General features: G+C 41.5%; 1 protein-coding gene across 1 annotated transcript in view; it reads left to right on the top strand.

The window, feature by feature from the left end:
- The window catches only part of FAT4 (FAT atypical cadherin 4), a 122,756-nt gene that overhangs the window by 50,362 nt on the left and 50,427 nt on the right, over positions 1 to 21,967 (top strand). Inside the window, exons 2-5 of the mRNA XM_086890451.1 lie at positions 11,236 to 11,367; positions 14,088 to 14,349; positions 16,096 to 16,446; positions 20,571 to 21,493. Of these exons, the coding sequence (XP_086746577.1) occupies positions 11,236 to 11,367; positions 14,088 to 14,349; positions 16,096 to 16,446; positions 20,571 to 21,493 (1,668 nt within the window). The remainder of the gene's footprint in view (positions 1 to 11,235; positions 11,368 to 14,087; positions 14,350 to 16,095; positions 16,447 to 20,570; positions 21,494 to 21,967) is intronic.

Genomic DNA, 21,967 nt, shown 5'->3' with positions numbered 1-21,967 from the left:
AAGATCTTTAGAAAAAATGTACTTTTTAAAAAGAAAAAAATTCCCATGCCACATCATAGACACCCTATTGAAGACACAAATCAAAGGAAGTAAAACAAGGCGAAAACACAAAGAAATTGAGCTTAGGTTCAGTCTTCAAAAGACAGAATTATATCTTTTAGTTGTGTATTTAGGGGTTCTTGAACCCTGTGAAGAATTTCTGAATCTTTTATGGTTACACTTGAACATTTATTCTGATTTGGTTTGGTTTGGTTTGTTGTTTTTTTTTGGTTTTTTTTTTTTCTGTGTTCCTCAGAAGGGAACTGGTGATTCTCAGCTCTTCTAAAATTCCTCCCATACATTTTAAATATCCAGAGACTTGTAGTAATGACCAGTGGTGGTGAACTTCCCAAAGGATCAAAGATCTGGCACAATCAGGATAATAACTGGAAAACCCAAGTACTGTAAAACAAGGAATAGCTGAGTCACTTCAGTCGGGACATCAGACAGGGACCCGAGCATGAAAAGGTTCTTTGGTTTCTCCTATGCTTGAAATACCATGGGAACCATTCTCTTGTGGTATATCTGCTTCCTACCACACTGAAATTAAGATATGCAGAAGTGCCAGTGTATTTCTTTCTCCTCTCTTTTTTCCCCCCTTTAAAAGTCTACTAAGATTATCAGAACTCAAAGTTTTTCCTCGATTGAAGGGAGGCTTTGGTTTGTCACAATTGCCAGCTGCTGGTGATATTTCTGACCCAGTAATCAGGGCTTGCTTAGGACTATCCACAATAAAACCCAGTCAGTGAGAGATTGGCTGTGCTGCAAAGTCTGGGTGTTGGGGGAGAGAGATGTAATATAGGAATATGTCAGGATCTGGGCTATTAAAATATCTCATTATTGATTGTAGCGGCCAGAGAGCTTAACTTCATAGTTTGATGTAGGTTCTGCATCTAGGGAAGATGTAGTGGATATTTAGGAACCAATAAAAGTCAAATCTCTGAATTTATGCTCAAATAAAACACTCCATATTCTTTATTAAGGAAGATGACTGTAAGAATCCCACATAAGCACCACTGGTCCAGCTATTTCTGTGAAGGTCTGGGTTTTTTTTACTTGATTTTTCTTCAGTGCACAAGGTCATGTGTGTATTTACAGATATGGTGAAATGATATGCTGCAAAAGGGGAAGATCTTTTCAAAGATTTTTTAATTAGTCTTTAATGCTTGATTTTCTAAATTTGCTGTGTCAAATCCAAAGTCCAACAGCTGAGTAAGAAAATTCAAAAGGTAAGTGAGGGAAACTAAAATTGTTGGCTGACATGAAGAATTCTATAAATGGAGTTTCAGCCACCTTTCACATTCCTAGGCCAAAGGGAATGTGTTATTCAGCTATTTAGAATATTTTTGGAGATGAAAGTTTGTAGCTATATGCAAATTTGAATCTTCATGGTTTGGTAAAGGACTAAAATAGAGGTTTTTATTCAGCTTCAAGAAGGGCTTTATTTCAAAACCTCATCACCAGAAACAGCAATTTTTTCAGGAAAGGATAATCTAGTTGGGCAGAAAAACTAGGTTTTGGAGGCATGTAGGACTTTGTTTTTTGTCCAGGTATAGGAGCTGGTGTAATAGTTAGTGCATCAGCCTATGGTTATCATGTAGGACTTTCTTAATAATTGCACTCAAGGTTCCATAGCCATGGTGGACCAAAAAGATAACTGGGGAAAGAAATGCCTGAAGATCCAGCTGCCTAAATAGAAATCCTGATACGTGTGAGGAAAGCAGAATAAAGGAGAGCTGGTGTGCCCAGCGAGTTGAAGTTCTTGACCCTGCCACCGTAGCCTCGACTGTCAGCTGGCTCTGCTGAGGGCAGCCACATGAAAAGGTCCATCTGTGGCCACAGAAAAAAGCCTTTCTGGCCTCAAGTGGCCTGTGGCCACCGGGAAGGGGCCCTCCCTGACACCAGATGTGAAGCTGCTGCACAAGCCTGCAGCCTGCAAAAGAGGAATATGGTGAGGAAGGCATCTCCCTGAAATCTGTAGGAGGATGCAGAAATACTTGGAATTTCTAGCCCTGACCATTCCCTGCTAGCTGCCTGTTGATGCTGGTGGGGGGAAAAAAACCTTTAGGCATTTCTATAAAATGGGCTTGTACTTCTAAACGTGGAACAGCAAAGCAGTGTGTTGGTCTTGTGTGTTTTATTGGCTAAAGTCTATTTAGATTCTTAGAGAGATTCTTCTCGGAAAGGTGCCACATATGAAACCCTCGTAACTGCAAAGCATCAGTCAGCATTCAGTCCTGTATCTTTAATTCCCTTGCACTCTCAGAAAAAGTCTGTGCTTTCTTTAGTGTCTACAGCATGTTTCTGCCATGGCTCTGGGTAAAGAGGGATTTTTTCTGCTGTTTGGGCAGCTTTCAGTGATGGGATGGATTTATCACATTGTCCTAATGGCTGCATGTGTCTTAAATGTCACACCTGTAAGTTTAATTAGGTGATTTATTTAATTTAGAGGTGTGACATTCCCACTCTTGAACTTCTAATACTTGAATTTTCTAACTTTATCTTTTTTTTTTTTTTTTTTTTTCTTTCTGGCACGGACTGAAATGTTCTTACCGATTCAATCCATTTCTTATTACATGGCAGTAGACCTCATTTAATTAAATACAGAGTTATAAGCCAAATGGTTCCCAAATGTATACTGATTTAAGAAAAAAAAAAATCTAAAAAGAAAAAAAACCCAAAAAAACTCACTAGCAAGTGTTTGCCAAGTGTTTGTGTTGGTTTGGCAGGTATTTGGAATTGAGTTTGTAACCAGAGGTAGGACTAGATGCAGAACAAGTAATGCCTTTAAGAGAAAGTCACCCCTTTTATCTGGGGAAATGCAGAAGGGCCATGTGTGTGTGCATATCCAGCATCTGTGGAAAGGATGGGCGTCTGGAGAAATTTTTCACAGTCCTTAGTGCCAGCCCAGCTCTGTCTTGGTGCCAGTGGATTGCAGTTTCTGGGCAGACCTGGGAGAGGTCATCATTCAGGATGTATGAGTGTGTTAATTAGTCTTGTTGAAGTGGAGTTCAAAAGAACTCATTCCTACAATCAGTCTGTTTTTGAAACTATGAATGTTGACTGATCTAGGTCTATTACTCTTCAACCAGTACTGACAAAATAACCTGCAGATTGTTATGGCTCTGGTGGTCAAGGAAAGGGAAAAAGAACTGCTTGTGGCATTTCTTATCAGTTTTATCCCTTGTACCAATTTGATGTGTATCTCTCATTTGCTGTGAAGTTGGATCATACTGGGTTCCCATGTTTATGATTCTGTTTTGATGTGTGTTTTAAAGTCAGCGTGCTGTTACTTGGTTAAATTAGCCAAGGTTTGAGTAGTGCTTTCCCTAATCCAGTTTTAATTCCCTCTGCTGCATGTGTCTCTTTCGAGGGAGCAGAAAATGATGTCGTGCTTAAATTGCCCTAAAATACCAATCTCAGAAAGAATGAGAATTTTAGCATTGCTTGCTTTGCCTTTAGGAAAAGTTTTTTTTTTAATCTTCTGGCTTAGAAATGTCAGTGTCCTGTCCTGGCTGGTGGCCTTTAGCTGGGACAAGATTGTTTCTTCTCAGTGTCTTTCATCTGGATTTTGGCAAAAAAAGTTAGATGTAACTACAGTAGGTAATGCATTTCCAGACAATGCCTTATTGTCTGCACAGCCTGGATGCAGAGACCTTGCATACTACTTAGAATCAAGATTAAATTACCAACCTTTTGGGCATTTTTATGTAAAATGCTCTTTATTATGCTTTTCTCATAGCTAAAGCATGAGTCACTTGCAAGCCATAATAGATTTTGGCTATGCTGCATGATGAAGTGTTCTGGATGCAGTGAAACATTTAATCAAGACTCCAGGCAGTGCAACTCCCAGTGGTCACCTTAACAGATAGGAAGAAAAAAAAAAATTGAGAGAAAACGAAACAATTATGGCACCTTTTCTTTCCAGCACTAGGATCAATATTTCTTAGAGACCACAGAAGGAAGTAGCTTCTTTTTGAACTTTAATTTTAAGTGATGATGAAAGCAGATTTACACCTGATTTACACTAGGTGTAAGGAATAAATTTTCCACGAGGAGGGTGGTGAAATGCTGGCACACGTTGCCAAGACAGGTGGTGGATGTCCCATCCCTGGGAACATTCAGTGCCAGGTTGGATGGGGCTCTGAGCAAGGTGAAAATGTCCTTTGCTCATTGCAGAGAGCCTGGGCTAGATGGTCTTTAAGGGTCCTTTCTAACCCAAGTTTTTCTATGGTTCTAGGATTTTTCTGATAATGTCAATTAAATCACAGTGCCTTTGATCACTCTGGTCTCCCAGCATTTTATAGCCATGCTTTATAAAAGGGTCTTGGTTGGAAAACATCAAATCACCCTACTAAACTTTATATAATAACTCCAGGAAGGTTCTGCAGTGTTAAAATGCCAGAGTTGGAGCACACAGATTAAAACTACCTGGGAAATTCCAGCACTTCAGATTAATCATAATACCATTTATAAGGATCCACACACGTTGGTCTCATGGACAAAGCAAAACATACTTCAAAAATGCATTGAGCCCTTGGTTTCCAATCAATTTCAAGGCTCATAATCACTAGTAATTCCTGATTCTGTGAGGTAAAAGGGAATATTTCTATAATCCCTATTCTAAATTACTGTTGTCTTGTACAGGGTTGATCTTCTATTTGCTTTGGGGCAACTGGAGTGGGCAGTGGTGGGGCCCAGGACAGCTTTCACACGCTGTCTTTCATTAAGCTTGACCTCAGACATCGGAATTGAGTCTTTGAAACCTGGCTTTTTAAAATTTTTTTCCCAAACAGTGCCTTTTTAGCACTTTCTCCCCACATTTTCTCCCCAGCTGCAATCTTCCCCCTGTTAATAGTGGGATTCTTAGCAACATTACATTTCTATTTAGCAGGTTTGCTGGCCTGCAGCACAATAGACTAATGTGATTTTTATTGTGCTAGCGTGCGCTGGGATTGTTTGCCTCCTGGAAAATGGGATATTCAGATGCCTCATTCAGCCTCAGCTATTGCCTTGTCCCAAGGTATTTTCTTTATAAATGGGCTTTCCATCTTGTTGTGAGAATTGTAAATGTGCATGATCAGTAGTTCAGGTTTTTCACCTTCCTGAGCTCTGCTATTATTGGGTATTCAAGTAATTTCAAAGCATAAGTGTTTATTTTTCACCCTCAGACTTACTGTTTCCCAGTGATTTAGAGCAAGGTGGGAAACCGGTTCAAGATGGGCTTATGGGGATTTTAATATTGATTAATTTATTAATATACAATTTTATTTCTTTTAAATAGGATCTTTCTTCTTTTTTTTCCCCCCTGAAAATGTACTTCCAGAACAGTGCTGTACTCTGATCCTTTATCTCCCCATTCCCTTGCCTCTCCAGTTTGGAGGAAGCACCCATGCCCTGGTCCTCAAGCACAACTTTGCTGGTGTGAGTGGCCAATCTGATCACCCAGGTCAATTAAAAAAAAAGGAATCTGCACATGCATGCGTGTTTTCCAGGATTAGGGAATGATTGCTTGCTGCACGAGGAAGAAGGCTGAAGTGATGAAGGCAAGAAAATAAAGTGACTGTTGTTGGCCGGGTTCTTCAGCCAGTGACATGGACGGGGTGAATTAATAGTTGTATTCTTTGCTTTTATCATCTCAAATGATATTATTTAGAATATTTACCAAGGGAGGGGGAAATAAAACCCCTTCAATTTCATTCAGTTCAAATTGATAATGTGCTGCCATGGTCTCCAGCAAAGAAGAAAAAGCTCCTTAATTTTGTTTTAAGATGAAGGATCATCTAATGACTTGGGCATAAACAAAAGTCTTCGGGGTGATTTGCGGCGACGCTGCTCGTAGATTATTAGATGTTATCTCCTGAGTGAGGCAGTGAACGTCACGGCAGCAGGCAAAGGGATGACTCAACACCATATAAATGGAAAGAAAAGCTGTTGCCTCTGCACTCTGTTTGATCTTTAATCGAATAGCTGCAGCGTTTGAAGAGGTATTGAACGCGTGAGGCATCTGGGAGTTCCTCCCTTCTCAGATCGTGTTCTATCTATAGATCTCTCATCCAGTGTGTGCCATGGATAGCGTGGCTCCAAGCAAGAATTACTCTTTTGGGACTCCCAGGGAAACTTGCTGCTGCCACGAGAGCTCATTCACATTTCCTGTGTCATCTTTTTTTCCTCCTCTCGTTGCCATTTGATAGGTGGAAGAACTTCAGAAAACTGTTCTGTCTGTAAACCCTCCTGACTTTGGACTAAAAGAAAAACTAAATGTTAATAACCGTAGTAAAACAGAAGGATAGGGTCTGGCCAAGTGAGCCCATTGGTTTATGGAAGGTGTTATGATTGGTTAGAATTTGGCACATTGCCTTGCAGGGTGATGTTTTATTTTACGTACCTTTGTAGCTCATAAACCCAGTCACTAAAATAATTCCTTTTTCCAGAATAAAACTCTCATTTTAAGATTTTTATGTTGAGCATGGAACTTGTCTAGCCTGTTCAGTAATAGTTACCTGGGGTACCAGTATTTTTGAAGTGGAATTGGTGTTTTTGCTCTAAGAAGTGAAACTTCGTCTTTTAGCAGCTGTTTCTTAATTCAACAAATTAGTTTGAATAAGCTTAGGAATAGTTCATGTCCTAGACGCTTTAATAGAGCTGTGTGCTTTAAAACTTGAGGTCTTGATACGATTCCTGTTATCTGTTAACAGCTGAGGTTTATCTGAATGGGCAAGAACTATTTTTCTAACATCTACATTCAGAGTAAATTGAAGCAGGACTGTTTGAGGTGAGTTCTGCCCTGCCTCAATCTGTTATGAATTTGTTGAGGGAGAAAAAAACAAAACAACAAACCAACAAAAAACCACAAGAGGCTAATTTGAGCAGCAAATAGGAATCCTAACAAGATCAAGGCAATTAATACTTCCCCTGCTTTGAAAATGTTTGTGACAACAGGCTGCAGCAATCAGATTGTCACAGATGAGGATGGGCTGGCCATCTGTAACTGTGGCAGGGGCAGGGCATTATTGTGAGAATGTTATTAAGCCTGTGAAGGAGAAATTTGATTCATGCACAGGGAAATTTGTGGTATTGTTTGGCTTTCTATATTGCTGGGCTCTGTGGTTTGTTGTATGCCTCTGTTTTTGCATCTTAGCTTGAGTCAAACATAAAACAAGCACACAAACAAAACTAATAAAAAAAACCAACCCAGGCAAAGATGGTTTGTATTGAAACTGATATGTGAAATTACTGTGTTTATTTTACGAGGGTTGGTAAATAAACAATGTTTATTTGTCTGAAGAATAAGCTCTGAGGGAAAGCTTTGAATTTTTTTTTTTTTCTTTTTCTTTTTTTCTAGATGTATTAAATGTGTGAAGGAAAAGCCCTGTACTAGACTTGGTACAAAAGTAGAGTGATTTTGTGGAGATTTACATGCGTGTGGATTAACCAAAGCTTTCTGATTTTTTTTCTTTCATTTTCCCTTGAACAACAAAACAAAAGCAAGACAATATTATGAATCTATTAATCACTTTTCCATCACAGTCTTAACAGATTTAGGAGAGTCTGTAACTATTTGTGTTCTCATGGCTTCTGCAGAAATTCAAGGCTGTTCAGAGGAGCAAAGCCCCCATCAGTGCCTGGACCACTGGAGAGGGCAAGTTGGAGAATAAAAAAGGTGGAAAGATGCTTAACTATCTTTGCTGTTTCTGTGTTTTATTATATTTGAGTCCTCTGAGTGGCAGCAACAACTTTTGGGACCTGTATTAAAGTTGCTTTTGATACAAATAGGAATTGAGGCTTTGTCAGATGGAAAGTTGCAGAACCTTTTGTTGCAAAGTGCAGTACTGTGAGTGCTGTGAGGTGCTTGGTTTGTGTTGCCTCTGCATCCTAGATTTGCAATGAATGACGAGTTTGAGGTCAGGGAAGAATATTCCTCATTTTGGATAGATTTGGAGACAAAACTGGCCAGATTTTGGTGGCATTTATCACTTTCCATGTAGCCTGGGCGTGTTGCTTCCTACAGCTCTACAGGCATTGGCATGTAATGGTTCCTTGCTTCCAAGGTTTGGATAAATCCCTTCAGCTCCCTGTGGTGTATTTGAGATTTCCAGGCCTTCGGTTTCCTAGATATTTATTCTTGTACATGTTGCTGTTGCTGGTGGGTGGTTTGCCACCAGTGTGAGCAGGGAGAACAGCAGATGATCTCTAGACCCTTTTGAATGTGACTCCTGTGGTGCCAACAGCTGGTGACACCACCATGACCACCTTGTCTTGCCTTCCTTAAGTCCAGGGCAGAATTACACTTAATTTTTAACTGGTAGCATATGATAGTAATCAAACCATGTATTTCCTAAAGTGGCACACATTGATTTCTTTATGCAAATGTGAAGTGGGATTAGAAAGATAGAAGCAGTGGGTTGGGAAAAGGTTTCGTTTAGATCTTTGATTAAAGCTTTGTGGATTTTTTTTTTCTTTTGTGTGATAAGATACAATCTTCCAGCGCCCTGTGGCAATGGAAGACTTTGTGGTTGTGGTTCTCCTGTGGGCTTCTGCTTCATGTCAAAATTTATGGGATGATTTCAAAGTGAAATTAATTTGTGAGCTCCTGGACTTTCAATTTACATCCGATCTCATTCAGAGGATGTATGACATCCTCTCTTAAATGAAATGTAGCAGACTCTTGTTTGGGAAAAACGTGATGTTCTTTCTCAAATCTTTCTCACAGATGTCTTAGACCAGGCTGGATGGGCCCTGAGCAACCTGTTGTAGTGAGTGGCATCCCTGTCCCTGGTAGGGTGGGTGGTTCTACATCATCTTTTAGGTCCCTTCCAGCCCACACCATTCTGTGATTCTATGATTCTTGCAGTGAAATTTCTGCAAAAGAGTGCATCTAAAGATCTTACTCCCAGTTCTGTTTGTAAGCTGAAGTAGTGAATTCTAGCAGAAGTAAAAAGATAGCTTTAGACACAGATGCTAATTAGACTTAGCCAATGGTGAATTAAGAAGCAATACACATTATCTAAGCCCTGTGGGTGAGTAATACATCATGGTGTAAACGCTCTTTAAAGATGTTGTGTTCTTTTCAAAAAAATTCTTATCCTTATTTGAGGATTTCTTATTTTTCCACCATCTAAAGCATGTATAAAATACAGTTCCTTTGTTTACATTTGAACAGATTTTTCAGAATAAAATCACCTCTTTCATTCTTCCTTTTTTCACTTCTCCGGAATCTGACTTTGTAATTGACTCATTTGTCCCCCGATCCTTAGCCATGAGTATTCATGGGTATCCTCACTATTTCACATTATTCAAGCTGTAGGCGAGGCACAGCTCCTATCCCAAACCCCCCAGAAGCTGTCAGGTATTTTTCATAGGATTTGTACACAGGGTAATCTCTCATCATGAAAATGGGTTCTGGTGGTGAGGCGTCAGCCGCAGCTGAAACATTAGCTGTGAATGACACGTATGCTAGGGAAAAATGAACTGCAGAGCTGTGCAGCTGCTTTACCTTGAAACCCTGGCTGGGGAAGTGCTGCCCTTCGGGGAGGAAAGCAGGAAGAGTGTGCTGTGCCAGTTCACAGGCAAGGAGGGCTGGCAAAGTCCTTTATCTGTCATTTCTACCGCGTCCCTCCTGTTTCTGTGATTAATTGTCACCCAGTCTCCTTGCAAACCAGCCTAGGATGGGTTATTCTCCCAAAGTTTGTGTCTGGTCAGGTGGTTGTCAGTCACTGCTCGTGGTGCTCTGCTCAGCACTCCTCGTGCTTCTGCTGCCAGGGATATAAATTTAACAATAAAACCTTCTGGGCTGATCTGTCTCAGGCTGTGAATTGTTTTGTGTACCATTTCTGAATGACCAAAGGGATGAAATAGGGGATAGATAAATAAATAGTGGCCCGCTATAAAAGACCCCTGGTTTTGCCTCCACTTCCAGCACACATAGCTATTACATTAATATTACACTAATATTAATATATTTCCTCTGTGTTTGGGATCATCGTGGTGATCAAGACAGAACTTGGCAGTTGGAGGTCCCTATGAAAACAGAACAGAGAAGAACATGTTACGACAGGGGACTAGAAACAGTGGGAATTGTAGACTTTGGATCACCAGAAATGTCTGTGTTGGTTATATCCAGAGCAGCCCAATCCATATATTTTCAGCTGAGTGCATGGACAGTCCTTGTGGGTACAGGCATAGCAGATGCTGTAGTGTAAATGATACTTTGTCTGTCAATCCAGGCACCTTCTTTAAGTCATCCATACCTTTGCCTTTTACCTTTCTCTGTTCCTTGGCTCTTTCAGCTACTCCTTTTCTCTTTAGTGGGTCTTCAAAGTTTGGTGACTGTTCAGTATTTTGGGTCCAACACCATACATTTTTTTTCCATGATAAAAATAAAACAGCTGTGTCTTCTTTTTCTATTTTGGAATATTACATTCCAGACCCAGCAACAAGGGAAAGCGTAGCTCTGCATCTTCTTGAATTAGCATCAGCAGGGCAGCAGTCTTGCCTATGAAAAACTAGAGATAAAGATCACAAAACAAACCTTTCAGGAGCTATCATTCTTGGAAAGGCATACAAATATGGCATGTGAAAAGAGCATTTGTTGAGTTTCGGATAGGCAGGGAGAGTAGATGCTGGTGGGTGCTCCTAAAGTAACGTTTGTTACTCTCCACTTAGAGGAGAGTTTTGAGGGAGAGAGAAAAGCAGATTATTTGATATAAAATATATTAAGTGCAAGGGTGTTTTTTTCCCCCTCTCGGAACGGAGAGTTGCCAATATATAAACATTTCAGAGAGAATTTTACACCACCTCATCTTTATGTCAGGCAGCATTTAATGGTTGAACGATCTCCTGCCCCAGCACTTGGCAGTTACTCTCCAGGGGCTGACTTTGAGGATTACAATGACAGTCTATCAGTGGATCTTTTCCAATATAAACCAGACTAGGACCATTTAAAATCAGTCGCTATCAACAAGTCAAATTAACTTTATTTGTGTTAGAGGTTTTCCTAGGAGTATTTTATAACAACGTGGAATTTTAATATCCGGACAGGCTTTTCCTAATGCTGGTGTGATTTGGGAATGTGCTAATTCGTGTGATTAAGAGCAATTTACCTGATTTCTTTCAGAATTATGTTATTAGTAACATTCAGGTCCAATCAGTGTCCAGGTGCTCACTCAATTTTTTTCCTATTCCTCCTTTTTACAGGTAGAAATAACACTTCAAGATATAAATGACAACCCGCCAGTCTTCCCCACGGACATGCTCGATCTGACTGTAGAGGAGAACATAGGAGATGGATCTAAAATACTGCAGCTGACAGCCATGGATGCTGATGAGGTAGGAGCATAATTTCAGTTTTGAATGTTGGTAGCAGAAGTGCCATTCTGGACATGGTTTTTTTTCCTGTTTTCTTCATCCCTTTGTGTGAGCTTGGCCTTAGGAATCATGGCAGTCATTCACAAAGTTCTGTCCAGTATTGTGGAGGTCTAAACTAACTTTGAAACCAAGGTCTTGTAGCTGAGCCCAGTTCCGAGGTGTGCAATAAAATTAATTTGAGACAAACCTTGGAGAACAAGAAAAATTCTGATAATGCCTGTTTTCACTTTGACTAGACCTAACAAAGATCAATATTAACCCTTCCAAAAGAAGGTTTTATTTTACCAAAAAGAGGGGAAAAGAAATAATGATGAAACGTGTACTCTGCATTAATCTGTTTGCAAAATAATTTTGCCCTCTTAGATTCATTACGATGAGAATGCTGCAACTAAGGTGCTGTGAAGAAACTACCATGCTATTGATGCATTCATTTGTTTTAGAAACTTAAGTTATAAAAATGTTAATCATGTTATTTTTGCTTACTTGAACTGCTTCTTTCCGTGAAGAAAATGACTAAAAAGTCAACAGATTAACACAAAAAGTTTGTGTTGTCATTAAAGTGCAGATAGCAGACTTGACAGTAATAAGCAGTTCTTGCTTTCAAATAATGGGGCAGTTCAAGCTCCTCAAGAGAATTTTATTCCTGGCCTTTTTTGTGTTAGCTTGGTTAGTCTTCCTGTGATTGTTCACTGGTGTACTTAATCTCGCCACTACAGAGGGAACCACGGGAACACCCCCGGGAATGGTGCAAATGTGACTGTAAATATTTTGGTTTCCCTTTATTTTCCAGTAGTAGCCTGATACGCAGGCAAAAGCCAGGATTTTGGAAAGGTGCTCTTCTGTAACAAAAATTCTAGCTGCTTGTCTTTCTTTTAGGAAGCAGTAAATACTGAACTACCACTCTGAGGTGTGGTATGGAAAATGTATCTAAGATCACAGCAATATCTTATGCTCCTTTTTAACCATTCCTGAACTGCACCTAATCTGTTACCCATTCTGAAGCACTCCGTCCAGTGGGAGGTGATTTATTACCTTAGAGAGAAATCAGCCTTTTTATCAAAAGGAATGATTTCAATTTCCCCACCAGAACATTTGTAACTCAGTCTCTTTACAAAGAACCCAAGTTTTTGCAAGTTTTCCTAGCAATGTGCAGCTTAGGGTCAAGATACTCTTTATTCCCCCCTGCCTTTTGCAGCTGAGGACACAGTATAAACCAGTATCACACGTGGCTGTGGTTTTAGCTGCACTCTGTTAGAAGGATTCTGGCTGGTCAAACACAGGGTGAAGAATGTGGTCACCTCTGAAAATTCTCATGAGATGTGATGGGCAAGCCAGACAACTGTAGGAAAGCGTGTGACGTGCCCATGGCACACCTGAGCACACAGACGAAGCGCCGCACGCAGCTCTGCAGGGCTGGGCACCTGCAGAAGCCTGTTTTCTTTCCAAATATCCTTTTATCAGTCAGCTCAGTCTGACTCTTTGAAGCAACACCCCAGAGAGGAAGTTTGGCATGGGCACTCTGGTAAGGTCAGGTAACGAATGCTTGTCTCTCCTCTCACAAATACAAGGAGGTGTTTATCTCTATTAATTTGCTTTTTTAAGCTGGAGTATTTGAAAAAGCCGGAGAATTCCTTTCTGCCTCATCTCTTTGATCTTCTGTTCATTGCAGAAGTGCCACTGGCATGTCAGCTGCAGGTTTCAGCTGTCAAATCTGAGCTCTGGCCTGGCACCAGAGGAGGGCACAGTAAATACCTGCTTGCATTTCCAGGCACCATCAATACGCAGGGTTTAGGTTCTCTGTCTGATGTTAAAGGCTACCAAACCTTCAGCATCCTTAAGCCTGTCTTGGAGAAAGAAGTATGGGACATTTTCCTATGTAATATTACTTTTCCTTAATTTTCCTTTCAACCAAAATGATCAAAGTCCACATGAATGCTTTTTTTCCCCCCCCAAGAATAAATGAAGTTTTTTGACCCGAAAGCAAATGCTTTTGACTTGCAGCACAGCCCAAGAGATCAGAACTGTGATTTTAATGATGTGTGATTTGTCACTTCGGGGTTTTTTATTTACATGGGTAAATATATTTCCATGCAGAAACTGACCTTTGAGGGGGTGCTTGCAGCACCCATGAGTTTCTCCTGACCATGAGCTGAGGCTCTTGCTGTGGGTGGTGGCTGGAAGCACTGCCACATAGCTGCCCCAGGTCCCCCCTGCTTCCATGCCTCCCTCCCTTCCTCTCCTGCTCCTTCCATCCCCTCTCCAGAGAGCAAGAAAGGCAGAGCTGATCCCACTGGCAGGGATTCAATTTAACCTTTAAAGATAAAACAAGAGTAAACATTGATCTTTATTAAGATGTCGCACTGCTCGGTGATGCTGGTTTGAAACAAAAACAGGTAACAGAGTTTTTTGGTATTGATTGGATGAAATCCTTTTATGAGGAGTGGAGCACAAAGCATCTGGGTAATCTCATGGTTTCACATCTCATAAACGAAAACTGTGTGGGTATGTGTCCTTACTGTGGGACTGAAGCAGGGACTGGGCAGGAAAGCTGTTTATTAAAGGAAGCTGTTCTGAAAGACAATCTCCAAGCGCAGTTACTGGAACGAGCCTTGTCTTACTGCGAGCTGTGATGTGGTTTTCCTGGCAAATGACGTGATTTGACCACTTCTGGTTTGACTTAGGGAGCCAATGCCCTGGTGACATACACCATTATCAGTGGTGCAGACGACAGCTTCCACATCGACCCCGAGTCGGGGGAGCTGATAGCCACCAAGCGCCTGGACCGCGAGCGCCGCTCCAAGTACTCCCTGCTGGTCCGCGCCGACGACGGCCTGCAGTCCTCGGACATGAGAATAAACATCACTGTCAGCGACGTCAATGACCACATCCCCAAGTTCTCCAAGCCAGTGTACTCCTTTGACATCCCAGAAGATGCCACTCCAGGTAAACAGGACTTGGAAATACGACCACTGGCCTCTCAAGTGGTTGTTTTCTTCGTTTAAGGCTGGTTTCATATGCAGGAGTGTTCTGTTGCTTCAGAGGGGGGCTGTAAACTAAAAAGTACTTAGATCAAAAAAAGTATTCAAATACCATGCTCTACTACATGTCTCCAGGTAAGAAATGAATATTGCTTCCAAGATTTTATACAGTTTGCTATTACAAAAGCAGTATCTGCCTGTAGCATCTTAGAAGCTTATTCCAAAACATGAATAATCCAAGGAGATGCAAATGACAAGGTGATAGCTTTCAAGCTTTCATTAGGGTTTTCATAAGCATAGGAGTCTCAGTTTGGGAGAACTAAGGTTACCCCCGTGCCTCCAACTTTTGCACTCTGCCCCACAGTCCCTGTCCCAAAATTTGGTGTTGTTTTGCATTAAAGGATTACAGTGCAATCAGCTGTGCCTCAGGAATTTGATCTGGAAGTAATTGAGATGTCTGTATAACACAGAGTGCTTTGGTTGCTGATCCCCAGCCATGCCCTTTTCTCTCAGAGCTTTGAGTCTCAGTCTGTTTCAGCAGGAATAACCCTGGAAAAAAGGCAAGCCTAATTCCCTCCACATTAAAATGAGACTTCTCTCGTTAATCATTTATAGGGTGTACATTGGTGCTTTATACCCACCTTAGCAGTGATGGATGCTGAAGGAACAAATTGGCTGATTTTGTGTTAAATTACTGCATCTTCTCCTGCTCTGTTCTCCAGCAGTGCAGGAGCAGCTGGCAGGCTCACCCAGAGGGGAAGGACCGTGGGGTTTCCCCTTCAAGGTTCCACTTTCTATCCCAGAGAGTAATCCCTGTTCCCCTTGCAGTTAAAGAAACGTTAAAGCTTGAGATCATTAAATGGGTGTGAAAGATACCAGCACATCCAGCTGGATTAAAGGGGGTTACAGCACTCTTCTTTGTTCTGATGATACAAGCAGTTTTCATTATCACATTGCTTGAAAGTAGCCAACTGTGCTGCACGTAGTTCATCTGGTTCCAGGGAAAGGAAACTTAATGATTTATTTTCTTGGAATTGAGCTGATCTTAATTATAATTAATGTTCAAAATACTAAAAAGCGACACTTGATTTCCAAACTCTAGTCAGATAGGTCAGTCATGCGAGGGCAGCTATGCAGAAATGAAAACACTGGCACAAATTCACAGGGCGTTGAATTTCAGAAAGCGGCGGAGAACAGACCCCTATAAGGTTTCCAGTTTTCTAACCGCAGTTACCCTGCAAAGGCACCGCTTCAAAAAGCAGAGCTGGGCTGTGCGGTTTGTACTCACATACCGGTTCCTGCATTTGGAAAGAAATATCCAGAACTTGTGATTGTCTGCGGCAAAGGGAGGGTCGTCTGAGTCATAGGAAGACAATACCTAGCAGGAGAAAAGGTGTTTTTGCCCCTGCTGATACCTAATCTGCATGAAGATAAAAAAACATTCTTGACCCTTTCTTACGGTGTTTGAGTAAAAGCAAGAATATGATGTCCCTTTATGCTTTACAAAACCTTTTGCAGTAGTTGCTCAGACAGCCTGGGGGCTCTTGGGTGTTGGAGTCTGGAATACAGAGGAGGAGGCAAGGAGAGAGAAATTACACTTGGGTTTCTCAGGGAGGGCATCTCTCCTCTGTGGGTGTGCTTGCTGCTGTGCTGGCCGCGGGCAGCTGCCTGTTGCGAGTGCCTGACGGTGCCCTGCCGTTGTGCCACGCAGGTTCCTTGGTGGCAGCCATCCTGGCCACCGACGACGACTCGGGCGTCAATGGGGAGGTGACGTACACCATCAGCGAGGATGATGAGGAGGGAATCTTCTTCCTGAATCCCGTCACCGGGGTCTTCAACCTGACGCGGGGCCTGGACTACGAAGCGCAGCAGTATTACATCCTCACCGTCCGCGCTGAGGACGGGGGAGGCCAGGCCACGGCCATCAGGGTGTACTTCAACATCCTGGACGTCAACGACAACCCGCCCCTCTTCGGCATGGCCTCCTACAGCACTTCCGTGATGGAGAACCTGCCCCCAGGATCCGCCATCCTCAACTTCAGCGTCACCGATGCCGATGACGGTAGGAGCTCCCTGACATCCCCTGATCGTAAATCTGCGTTTCGCCTTCGCAACCTATTAGAGGACTTAAAAAAAGGGGAAATTAGGGCTACCCAGAAGTTGCTGCTCTCATATGCTTAAGTTCATGTTTAATTTAAACCTAAGTCTGCCAAGGTTTTTTTCTGAAAGTTTATTATAAGTTCTAAAGAGGGTTGTGGTAATATCAGATGTTATCTGCAGTCATCCTAAATATACTCTAAGTTTTAAGTCTGTCGTGAAGACAGTTGTCATCTTCAAGGTGCTGATAGTGGAGGTTAAAAAGCGTATTGAAAGAGATCTTAGGAAAATTTCCCATTGAAATAAGCTTTAATATTGGGATTATTTATGGCATCTAGAGGGTGTTAATGTGTTGAGTGTAAAAGATACAATTTTTTATAGCTTGCTTAACCGTTTTGCCACACAGCTTGTGCCCGAGCAAGAATAATTATAGAATATGACCATAAAATACATAAACAGCATTCCATCACGTACCGCATTTTCTGGTGTCCACAGACATTACCCACTGTGACTTTATGCAAAGCTCTTCACAACACCCACAGTGACTTTACAGGTGAAGGTTATTTTTGTGACATGTTGAGCAACCTTGCCTCCTCTCAACCTGACAGGGGCTCAGAGGAGCTCGTGGAAGTGTCTCACACTCAGATGTGCTTCAAGGACAAAGCACCTGCATGCTTCCAGGAATCCCTGTTTGTCCACATAAATTGACTGAACCTATCAGGATTGCTCAGCAAAGCAGTTTTTCCTCAGGAAATGCTGAGTTGTTGGACTCCAGCATTTTTGTGGGGAGATAAATTTTGTGCTGATGGATGGAATTTTCCATGGTAAAAATTGTGTAACTGGTTTTGAGATCAAACTGAGGAAGGGAGAAGAGATTCCATGAGATAAGCCAACAAGTCAGAAGTCATAACTTTGTGATACTGGCTGTACTTGTATGAATCTCTCTTTCACCACACTTGTTAAGGCTTCTATTTTATGTAAACTAAATATAAGTTTGAAGAGGAGCTTGTGCTTGTATCATGCATACCTGGGGAAGGGATTGCTCTTCCAGACTTGTACATAAATGGGTTTGTGTCTATCTCCTCTTCTATTTCTTATTTTCCTGTCAGGACTACAGCACTTGGTTTCAAACCTTTTTGGAAGTTAATTTCACTTCGCCATTATGAGTCTGTTTTCCTTTTCTCTTGCACCTCATACATTAATTTCCATCTGTGCACAGGATGGGAACTCTGTCATAGCACTGACATATCAACTCACATTCATCACACACTCAGTTATCAAGGAGGCAAATGAGTATTTGAGGAGCAATGCAACTAGAAGTCAGATATCTTGCCTTTTATATTTTCTGGCACACTTGCTTTTCTAGCAGGCTGGATTTAAAATTAATAGGGCAGAAATATCATTCCAAGAGCATGCCAGGTTGAGTTCTCCCATAGGACTGTAACTTGAGCAAATGTTATGATCTATTGTTGTTTCTGTTTCAAGCCCAAACTTCTTATCTTGTGTCATTTTATATTTATCTAGAGCACAAAAATAGCTAGTCTAGTATTATACTCTTCTCCATGTGCTCACAGATAATGCACTCAATACAAATACAATTTCGTTGATTATTTATGTTACATGATCCTACAGTTTGAAAGAGCTCTGTAAAAGACATTGTTTTATAATGAGGTATGGCTGTTGTTTTAGGATAAACACTGATAAAAGAAAGAAACATGGTGATAGTGAAGCTGCTCCAATTTTAATTTTTCTTGTTCAGCACACCCCTTGGGAAACAGCAGCTGTTTATCTCAGCTTGGACTGTTTCATATACAGGCCCATAGCAAATATCAGCTACAGCTCTTGGATATTTAATAATATATACTAAAGACTTAAACACATTCATTTTGAATTTCAGATTTTATTTTTCCAACAAAGAATTAACAGGAAAAATCTGAGAGGAAAGCACATGCGTGTTTGTCAGTTTGTTAAAATTTTAGTTAGGTATTCCTCCAGGCAAAGCTGGTGTTATTTCCCAGTTAAACTCTGCAGGTATTTATAGAATGGCAGGGGGAAAGAAGTTTCGTTGTTTTGTTTAATTTTTTTTTTTTTTAGGCTTATTAGTAAATAAATAAAAATAGAAACAAAACCCTTTAGAAGAGTGTTATCATGAAATTGGTGACTCCATGTCTGTCTTTTCAGTGTTTTATCAGATGAACCTTCCAATTAAATAAACCTAAGGTTCAGCAAAGAGGATGTCTCTACATTCTCCCTAAGAAAAGCCCAGCTCCAAATCTTGGAAGGGGGGGGATGGACGAGCTGCACAATGCCAGCTTGGCATGCTGTGTTTGAAAAAGAGAATGGTTCATTATTTACCCTTCCTGGCTCCACCGATATTTAGGCAACTCTTCTGTTTCATAGTTTAATTTATATAAGATTTAGCAGCATGAAAACCAATGAGAATACAGGAAAAAGAATGAAAGGTTCATGGAAGTAAGATAAGGAATAACAAGCTAATTTTTCTTAGGAATAAACACCATAGAAAACACTGGGGAGAAGCAGGGTTGGGAGGGAGGGTGAGAGGAATAGAGTATTTTTTGAAGTAATTTTCTTTTGCAGGACCCAAATCCTACCCATCTCTAAAAATCTTGAATTTACAGAAAGTACTTTACTGAAATAAAGTCTTTCATCCATATAATTAGTCATTTGAAAATACGACTGAACAAAAAGCAGATTAGCATTAAACTTTTACTGTCCTTCACTTGATCAAAGTGATGGAGAAACACTAATATCTGGTAGATAAATGTATTAATTTCTGTAATTCAGATATTTTGTCTTTCATGTTTGGTTCTATTCATTTTATAATTTAACTCCTACAGAAGGAAAGAGAGAGAGGGAAAAATGCCAATTACAGTAGCCACTGGGGGGAAAGACACATTAGACAAGATTTCTCAAGTCTGAGCATAATAAAAAGCAGAGATTAATAATTCTAATGCAAGGATAATTTTATTATCAAAGCAATTCACTCGGAGAGAAAAGAGCTTCTGAGTAAAAATGACAAAGTACACAGCAGTCAGTGAAGTGGGCAGCTTTATTTGCATGAACAAGCTAGTTTCAGGGGTAAAGTAGTAGCTAATGGTTGGTTAATTTACTAATCCTGAGCACATTCTTGAATATGCAAAACAATTTTTGAAATTAACAGATTTTGAAAGGACAATTTTTGAAATTAATTAAAACAGTAAGATAGAGGGAGGAGATAAAACTTTTTTCACATTTGGAAGCTCCCAATAATTAGTTGTTTAGAGTGAAGTGTGGAATCAAAAGCAGTAACACACATTGTTTCCTACAAGGAATATTTAAGTACATTTCACAGCCCTGTCCAGGTTCAGGATGCATTTCCCTTAGCAGAATGATAAATCTCTCCCCTGACCATAATTGCTAGTTATGTTTTGATCATGAGATGAGTGAGGGCTGTTCATCTGATATTTTGGAATACCATGCCATATATGGGAAGCATACCTTTCCCCAGTGTTCACTCTTGGCTTGCTGCATCTAGGCTTGGGAGTTTCTGCTTGTGGCTTTTTCTAATTGAGTGGAAAAATTCATGAAATAATTACATTAATAATAACGTTGCTTAGTTGAACTGGGAAGAAGGGAGGAAACCAGATGTTCAGTGAGCAGCAGAGCTACTGAGTCTTGGTTTCTGATGGAAAACCCTTCAAGCCCTTTTTCCTAACCTTTGTAGGTGGGGAAAAATTACTTTTGGTGCCACGGTGCAGCTCCCGCTGAATGAAAAGCCGAGATGAACCCTGCCAGTCGTTCCCTCTGTGGCCTCTCCAATTAGCATTCTCCCTCTCTCTTTCATGAATATTACCTTCTCAGAAAATAATAACTTCAAAGGCTTCTGCTCCACTGTGAAGCTTGGCCGAAATTAGCAGATGGATTCAAAAATGGTGGTGAGGAGGCTGAACACTCAGCGTGGTTATACAATCCTCATTTCTGTAGGAAAATTAAGAAAAAATTCCTGTAGAAACGAGGCCAGAAATACTGGTACCTAGGTCAGTGGGATGAAGTCACGTTTATCTACCTTTCTTCTCCCGCCCCACCCAGGCCCCAACTCTCAGCTGTCCTTCAGCATCGCGTCCGGGGACAGCGCGGGGCAGTTCGGCATCGACAACAGCGGGGTGCTGAGCATCCGGCAGCCCCTGGATCGGGAAAGCCAGTCCTTCTACAGCCTGGTGGTGCAAGTCCACGACATGGCCCCAGTCCCAGCCTCCAGGTACACCAGCACAGCACAAGTTTCCATCATCCTGCTGGACGTGAACGACAGCCCCCCCAGCTTTATCTCCCCGAGGCTGACCTACGTGCCGGAGAACACGCCCATAGACACGGTGGTGTTCAAAGCCCAGGCGACTGATCCCGACAGCGGTCCCAACAGCTACATCGAGTACAGCCTGCTCCGGCCTCTGGGAAACAAGTTCAGCATCGGAACCATTGATGGAGAAGTGAGGCTCACCGGGGAGCTCGACAGAGAAGCCGTGGCCAACTACACCTTGACTGTGGTAGCCACAGACAAGGGCCAGCCGTCCCTCTCTTCGTCGGCGGATGTGGTGGTCGTTGTCCTGGACATTAACGACAACAACCCGCTCTTTGCCCAAAAGCTTTACCAAGTGGAGGTGGCGGAAAATACTTTGACAGGGACGGATTTAGTCCAGGTGTTGGCTGCTGACGGAGATGAAGGGACAAATGGGCAGGTCCGCTACGCCATCGTGAGCGGGGATGCCAGCAGTGAGTTTCGGATCGACTCTGTGACGGGGGTGATAACTGTGGCCAAGCCTTTGGATAGAGAGAAGAAGCCCTCCTACACACTGACTGTTCAGTCATCTGACCGCGGGAGCAGCCCCAGGACCGACACCACGACAGTCAGTATTGTTCTGAAGGATGTTAATGATTTCATTCCCACCTTTGAGCTTTCGCCCTACTCTGTGAACGTCCCTGAGAATTTGGAGACACTGCCAAAAGTTATTCTTCAGGTGGGTACATTCAGCAATAAATATGTGCCTCTGACAATCGGTAGCATGCCTATGTGGTATTAAGGCACAGTGTCCTTCCTCCAAAATTAAAAAGGGGCAAAACAGTGGAAATGTTGCCTCTTGGCTTTAACTGAATTTGCAGTCTTTGTTGTCCTGTTTTTCTTTTTGTTTTTTTTTACCAAAAAAAAGTGAATTTTTTTTTACCAAAAGGTAATATTATGCTTTGGAGTTCTGCTTGTATTTTCCCTACCTATCCTCACACCTCCACTGGGACTTCAGGTGTCTGCTCTATCCTCTCATCTCATTCTCAACTTCCATGCAACAAATCCCTCAATCTGGTTGTTGCCTGCATGGGATGAGGCTGTGTGCCAAATATTGAGAGAGAACTAAATGGATTCCGACAGCAGGACGTGCAGTGCTTGTTCTCATACAGAGCTTAGCCTATACCGGGTCGTTTGTGGTGTTCACTGAGCC

Source organism: Cyanistes caeruleus, chromosome 5 (genome assembly GCF_971803275.1).
Source record: "Cyanistes caeruleus chromosome 5, bCyaCae1.hap1.1, whole genome shotgun sequence".
Taxonomy (NCBI): domain Eukaryota; kingdom Metazoa; phylum Chordata; class Aves; order Passeriformes; family Paridae; genus Cyanistes; species Cyanistes caeruleus.
This window is presented reverse-complemented; position numbering and strand designations above follow the sequence as displayed.